A 7,415-nucleotide genomic window follows, 5' to 3' on the forward strand; every position below is an offset into this window, starting at 1 on the left:
CTCCCTCCCCTCCCTCCTCCTCGCTCCTCCTCCCCCTCCCCTCTCTCCCTCCCTTCCCCCCTCCTCCCTCCCTGCCTCTCCTTCCTGCCCTCCCCTCACCTCCCTCCGTTACTGACTTCCATTGCTGCGAGCGACCTGTCCCCATAAATAAACGACAAACGCAATGGAAAAATAGAGAGGGGGAGAAAGAGGGGGAACTGTAATTAGTAAGTGATTAACGAGTGGCATCAGGCAAGGTTATTATTGATTATTTACATTATTGATTGTGATGTTGGGCAAAGCTGCAACGCTGCCTTCGCTGTCTGCCTGCTCTGCCTGTCTGCCTGTCTGCCTGTCTGCCTGTCTGCCTGTCTGCCTGTCTGCCTGTCTGCCTGTCTGCCTGTCTGCCTGTCTGCCTGTCTGCCTGTCTGCCTGTCTGCCTGTCTGCCTGTCTGCTTGTCTGCCTGTCTGCCTGTCTGCCTGTCTGCCTGTCTGCCTGTCTGCCTGTCTGCCTGTCTGCCTGTCTGCCTGTCTGCCGAAAAATTGCAGGCCTAGCCCAGGGAGATGCACAGTGAGGGCGCCGACGAACACCACACACACACAGTCAGAAACACACACAGTCAGAAACACACACAGTCAGAAAACACACCAGTCAGAAACCACACAGTCAGAAACACACACAGTCAGAAACACACACAGTCAGAAACACACACAGTCAGAAACACACACAGTAAGAAACACACACACACACAGTCAGAAACACACACAGTCAGAAACACACACAGTAAGAAACACAACACACACACACAGTCAGAAACACACACACACACAGTCAGAAACACACACACACACACAGTCAGAAAACACATTTCAGAACACACACACACCAGTCAGAAACACACACACACACAATCAGAAACACACACACACAGAGAAACACACACACAGTCAGAAACACACAAAGAGAAACAAACAACACACACACACATTCAGAGAGATAGTCTCCCATTCTCAGTTATAAGTTGCCTGCTCTGATGAGGGTCTATGGCAAGATCAATAAGTTACAAACACAAATTCAGAAAACACATTCTCTTTACACTACACGTTAAGTCTGCTGAAAGTCATTGCAAAGCCAAAGGTAAAAGACAAGGTTCAGTCAAACCCAGAATGAAAGAGAATGGAACCTCGCTCATCTATACACTAGCCTTAAACTTCTGTTCGTCTACTGTGTGATAGTCTAGCTCAGAGGCATACTTTTGTCATACCAGTCAAAAAAGCAGACAGACAACCGAAAACCAAAACAGCCAATAAAAAACTGTATTAAAACTTCAAGTAACTTTCGATTCATCCCGCCAACAATTCATGGTAACAGTCTTTATGATGTTCGTCTATCTTCTTGTGTCTGTCTGTCTGTCTGTCTGTCTGTGTCTGTATCGTCGCTTCGTGTTCTGTTGTCTGTTTCTGTCGTCATGTCTGCTCTTTGCTTGCTGCTGTCTGTCTGTTCTGTCTGTCTGTCTGTCTCTGGTCTGTCTGTCGTGTCGGGTGTTGTCTTGTCGTCTGTCTGTCTGTCTGTCTTGTGTCAGCCTGTCTGACTCTCTCTGTTCCGTCTGTCTGTCTGACTCTCGGGTCCGTCTGTCTGTCTGACTCTCTCGGGTCTGTCTGTCTGTCTGACTCTCTCGGTCTGTCTGTCTGTCTGTTTGTCTGTCTGTCTGTCTGTGGTCAGCCTGTCTGACTCTCTCTGTTCCGTCTGTCTGTCTGACTCTCTCGGGTCTGTCTGTCTGTCTGTCTCTTTCGCTGGTCTGTCTGTCTGACTGTCTCTCACTGGTCTCTCTCTCTCTGGTCTGTCTGTCTGTCTCTGGTCGTCTGTCTGTCTCTGGTCTGTCTGTCTCTCTCTCTGGTCTGTCTGTCTGTCTGTCTGTCTGTCTGTCTCTCTCTCTCTGGTCTGTCTGTCTCTGGTCTGTCTGTCTGACTCTCTCTGGTCCGTCTGTCTGTCTGACTCTCTCTGGTCCGCCTGTCTCTCTGACTCTCAGGTCCGTCTGTCTGTCTGTCTGACTCTCTCTGTTCTGTCTGTCTGTCTGTCTCTTTCGCTGGTCTGTCTGTCTGACTGTCTCTCACTGGTCTGTGTCTGTCTCTGGCTTTGTCTGTCTGCTGTCTCTGGTCTGTCTGTCTCTCTCTCTGGTCTGTCTGTCTGTCTGTCTGTCTGTCTCTCTGTTAGACATTTTTTACACACTACGCACTTCAGCACTCGGCGGTCCCGTTCTGTGAGCTTGTGTGGCCTACCACTTCACGTCTGAGACGCTTTTACTCCTAGACGTTTCCACTTCACAATAACAGGACTTACAGTTGACCGGGCAGCTCTAACAGGGCAGAAATTTGATGCACTGACTTGTTGAAAAGGTGGCATCCTATGACAGTGCTACGTTGAAAGTTACTGAGCTCTTCAATAAGGCCATTCTACTGGCAATGTTTGTCTATGGAGATTGCATGGCTGTGTGCTCGATTTTGTATACATGTCAGCAATGGGTGTGGCTAAAATAGCAAATCCATTATTTGAAGGGGTGTCCACATACTTAGGTATATACAGTGCATTCAGAATGTATTCAGACCCCTTGACTTTTTCCACATTTTGTTACCTTATTCTAAAATGGATGAAATAGTTTTTTCCCTCATCAATCTACACACAATACCCATAATTACATCGCAATACCCATAATGACATCAAATAACCCATAATGACATCACAATACCCCATAATGGCATCACAATACCCCATAATGGCATCACAATACCCCATAATGACAAAGCAAAAACAGGTTTTTAGAAATATTTCCAAATGTATAAAAAATCAATAAAGGAAATACCACATTCACATAAGTATTCAGACCCTTTACTCAGTACTTTGTTGAAGCACCTTTGGCAGCGATTACAGCATCGAGTCTTCTTGGGTATGACGGTACAAGCTTGGCACACCAGTACTTGAGGAGTTTCTCTGCAGATCCTCTCAAGCTCTGTCAGGTTGGCTGTGGAGCGTCACTCAAAACCTCTATAGGTTTTGTACCTAGGGTTGCACATTTTGGGGAATTTTCTTAGGTGTAAACTTTCCGTGGGAATTAACGGGAATATATGCAAATTAATATGAATACCATTTAAAATGTAGATGTTTTTTGTATTGGATATATTTACCTTATCATATGGAGACAGAAACATAAACCTTTTACCTTATCATAAGTAGACATACTTGCAAATGATTAAATCTTTCCAATAGAAAAAAAATCACAATAATTTGTTACGAATTGAACTTTAATTAAATGAGTTGACTCTTCACATGGGATGATTTCACTGAACAACAAAAGAAAGGGAATATTGAATGATCCCCAATGATCCATCGCATCTCCCAAAAACGTTTTCAACATACATCTGTAAAATGATAGTCTAGAAAATAAAGCCTTGGTTGTCTACCTCCCAGGCTTCAACGTCTTCTCCCTGGACCTCCTCAATGTCCACCTCTTGAATATCAGATTCTGAGGCCTCATCTTCACTGTCACTTTCCAACCTTGCTGAGGATGGCTCGTTGTCAGGCTCAAAAAGCCGCAAATTTTCCCAGATGGCCACCAATTTTTCAAACCTTGTATTGGTCAGCCTGTTGCGTGCTTTGGTGTGTGTGTTCCCAAACAAGGACCAGTTGCGCTCTGATGCGGCTGATGTTGGTGGGATTTGGAGGATGATGGAGGCAACAGGGGAAAGAGCCTCAGATCCACAAAGTCCCTTCCACCAGGTGGCTGATGAGATATGTTGGCACGACTGCCATATTGCATCTCCATCCCAAAGCCCTTGCTTGGAAGTGTACTTCGCCAGACTGCCAAGATCCTTGCCCTCATCCAGGCCAAGGTGGCGAGACACGATAGTGATGACACCATAGGCCTTGTTGATCTCTGCACCAGACAGGATGCTCTTGCCAGCATTCTTGGAGTCCAACATGTACGCTGTGGCGTGTATGGGCTTCAGGCAGAAGTCTTCACGCTTTTTGATTAATTTCAGAACTGCAGTTTCCTCTGCTTGGAGCAACAGTGATGTGGGCAGGGCAATACGGATTTCTTCTCTTACATCTGCAAGCAGAATCTGAACATCAGACAGGATGGCATTGTCTCCCTCAATCCGTGCAATGTCTACTGCTATAGGTTTCAGGCTGCTTACCACTCTCTCCCAAAATACATCATCCAGGGGGATCCTCTTGATGGGGCTGTCCATATCGGCAGACTGTGATATGGCATTTTCTTGGAGAGATTCCTTCCGCTCCAGGAGACTGTCAAACATGATGACATGTTGTTTTTTTTAAACAAATACAATTCCATGTACAAATTAATAGTTAGATTAAAACAACTCCTTTGTAAAATAAACATTTTAACTTGAAACATGTATACAAACATGTCAGTAGAGCTCCAAGACATGTATGGAAACAGGTGAATTAACACTCCTCAGTTAGTAGGCTCAAGCCAGCTAAAACCCACATGGTAGTAAAAACTAACTAGCAGAAATTGTTAAGTTAGAAATGATTTAAACACACTTTGCTGTAGGCTACTATTTACTAGTTAACAAAAAAATAATGTATGTCATATAAAAAATGTTCACCCCTCCCAGTATTGTAATCTAAACTTAACAGAAAACATGTAGTCCTTGGCTCAGACAGTGTAGTAGTGTGGGCTCATTAGCATCTCACTGGTGTGCAAGATCTTGAGAATCAGCTGTACATGTGATGGAAGAATGCACTGTGCATGCAGAGGGTTGCAATTCCATTGAATTGGGGATAGTTTAAGCAAAATATGCCNCTTGAGAATCAGCTGTACATGTGATGGAAGAATGCACTGTGCATGCAGAGGGTTGCAATTCCATTGAATTGGGGATAGTTTAAGCAAAATATGCCTCAAGATCTAGACTTGACTTACGTGTATCCCACAAAAAAGGTTCACTGTTATAAGCTAACTTTTTTGAGGAATTTAAGCAAAATTCCCCAAATTCCCAGGCTTAACTTCCCATGGAAAATGTCCTGAAAATATTCCAGAAATTTACTGGAAAGTTTCCGGACCTTTGCAACCCTAGTCGCTGCACAGCGATTTTCTGGTCTCTCCAGAGATGTTAGATCGGTTCAAGTCCGGGCTCTGGCTGGCCCAATCAAGGACATTCACAGACTTGTCCCGAAGCCACTCCTGCATTTTCTTGGCTGTGTGCTTAGGGTCGTTGTCCTGTTGTAAGGTGAACGTTCATCCCAGTCTGACGTTCTGAGTGCTCTGGAACAGGTTTTCATCAAGGATCTCTGTACTTTGTTTTGTTCATCTTTGCCTCCATCCTGACTAGTCTCCCAGTCCATGCTGCTGAAAAACATCCCCACAGCATGATGCTGCCACATTCATGCTTCACTGTAGGGATGGTGGCAGGTTTCCTCCAGACGTGATACTTGGCATTCAGGCCAAAGAGTTCAATCTTGGTTTCATCAGACCAGATAATCGTGTTTCTCATGGTCTGAGAGTCTTTCGGTGCCTTTGGAAAAACTCCAAGCGGGCTGTTGTGTTCCGTTTAGGAGGAGTGGCTTCCGTCTGGCCACTCTTATCATAAAAGGCCTGATTGGTGGAGTGCTTCAGAGATGGTTGTCCTTCTGGAAGGTTTTCCCATCTCCACAGAGGAACTCTGGAGCTCTGTCAGAGTGACCATCGGGTTCTTGGTCACCTCCCTGACCAAGGCCCTTCTTCCCGATTGCTCAGTTTGGCTGGGCGGCCAGCTCTAGGAAGAGTCTTAGCGGTTCCAAACTTCTTTCATTTAAGAATGATGTAGGCCACTGTGTTCTTGGGGACTTTCAATGCTGCAGACATGTTTTGGTACCCTTCCCCAGATCTGTGCCTCGACACAATCCTGTCTCTGAGCGCTACGGACAATTCCTTCGACCTCATGGCTTGGTTTTTGCTCTGAAATCTTTTATAGACAGGTGTGTCTTTTCAAATCATGTCCAATCAATTGAATTTACCACAGGTGGACTCCAATCAAGTTGTAGAAACATTAAGGATGATCAATGGAAACAGGATGCACCTGAGCTAAATTTAGAGTCTCATTGCAAAGGGTCTGAATACTTATGTAAATAAGGTATTTCGGTGTTTTCTTTTTAATATTTTTTTGTATTTTTTTTAATCAATTTTAGAATAAGGCTGTGACGTAACAAAATGTGGAAAAAGTCAAGGGGTCTGAAAACTTTCAGAATGCACTGTGCACTTTCCTAAGTCAATGTGTGGGTGGATGGATCAGAGGGTTGGATGTGTGGGTGGATGGATCAGAGGTTTGGATGTGTGGGTGGATGGATTGGATCAGAGGTGTGGATGAGATCAGAGGAGTGGGCCATCCGGATCCAAGAGTGGTGGATGGATCAGAGGTGTTAGAGAAGAATTTAGGAATGGGGTGGATGATTACAGTTTTGAGGGCGGGTCGTTATGATAACAAGAGGTGTGAATGGATTTAGAGGGGTGGATGATAGAGTGGATGCGTCAGTGTGGATGGCAGAGGCGGGAAGGGATCAGAGTCGGATCAGACACAAGCAGTGTGGATTGATTCAGAGTGGTGGATGGATCAGACGGAGCGGTGGATGGATCAGAGGGTGGATGGATCAGAGTGTGTGGATGGATTAAGAGGGCGTGGATGGATCAAGAGGTGTGGATGGATCAGAGGTGTGGATTGGATTAGAGGGGTGGATGGATCAGGTGGTGGATGGATCAGAGGTGTGGATGGATCAGAGGGTGGATGGATCAGAGGTGTGGATGGATTAGAGGGGTGGATGGATCAGAGTGGTGGATGGATCAGAGGTGTGATGGATCAGAGGGTGGATGGATCAGAGGTGTGGATGGATTAGAGGGGTGAATGTGTGGGTGGAAGATGGATCAGAGGGATGGATGGGCTGTATCTGTCTTTGGACAGTGACTTCTCTTTCTTTTCTTCAGCACGTTGGGTGTAAAATTATACAATTACTATAATATTAGTCCAGTCAGATTTATTTGAAGGCATTTCATCCTCATCGGGTGAACTGTTTAGAAATGAAGCGCTTTTTGTACATAAGCCCCCCCCCCCCCCCCCCCCATTTTACACCACAGCACCAAAACAACAAAACAATGTATTACTGTCCAAATAACTTTTGGACCTCACTGTAGGTACTGTACCTACTATCATAGTGGTACAGAATACCTTTCATCAGATAATGAAGATGTGATGTGTGGAGGTGTGTGTGTGTGTAGGATGAGGATATGAACGTGTGTGGTTGATTAGAAACATGCCTGTTATGTGGTAGTGTTAGCGTGCAAAATGTTAGGTGAAAGCACTTGGTGTGTGTGTGTGTGTGTGTGTGTGTGTGACTGACCTTATCATTGTTGTAATAAGAGAGGTTCTCTCCATCAAACTTCACC

General features: G+C 45.2%; 1 protein-coding gene across 1 annotated transcript in view; it reads right to left on the bottom strand.

The window, feature by feature from the left end:
• The window catches only part of LOC112073649 (arf-GAP with Rho-GAP domain, ANK repeat and PH domain-containing protein 2), a gene marked incomplete at its 3' end in the record, with an annotated part of 79,732 nt that overhangs the window by 44,691 nt on the left and 27,626 nt on the right, over positions 1 to 7,415 (bottom strand). The window contains exon 8 of the mRNA XM_024140903.1: positions 7,370 to 7,415. Coding sequence (XP_023996671.1) covers positions 7,370 to 7,415 — 46 coding nt within the window. The remainder of the gene's footprint in view (positions 1 to 7,369) is intronic.

The sequence above is a fragment of the Salvelinus sp. IW2-2015 genome, unplaced genomic scaffold, assembly GCF_002910315.2.
Source record: "Salvelinus sp. IW2-2015 unplaced genomic scaffold, ASM291031v2 Un_scaffold2330, whole genome shotgun sequence".
NCBI classification, from domain to species: Eukaryota; Metazoa; Chordata; class Actinopteri; order Salmoniformes; family Salmonidae; genus Salvelinus; species Salvelinus sp. IW2-2015.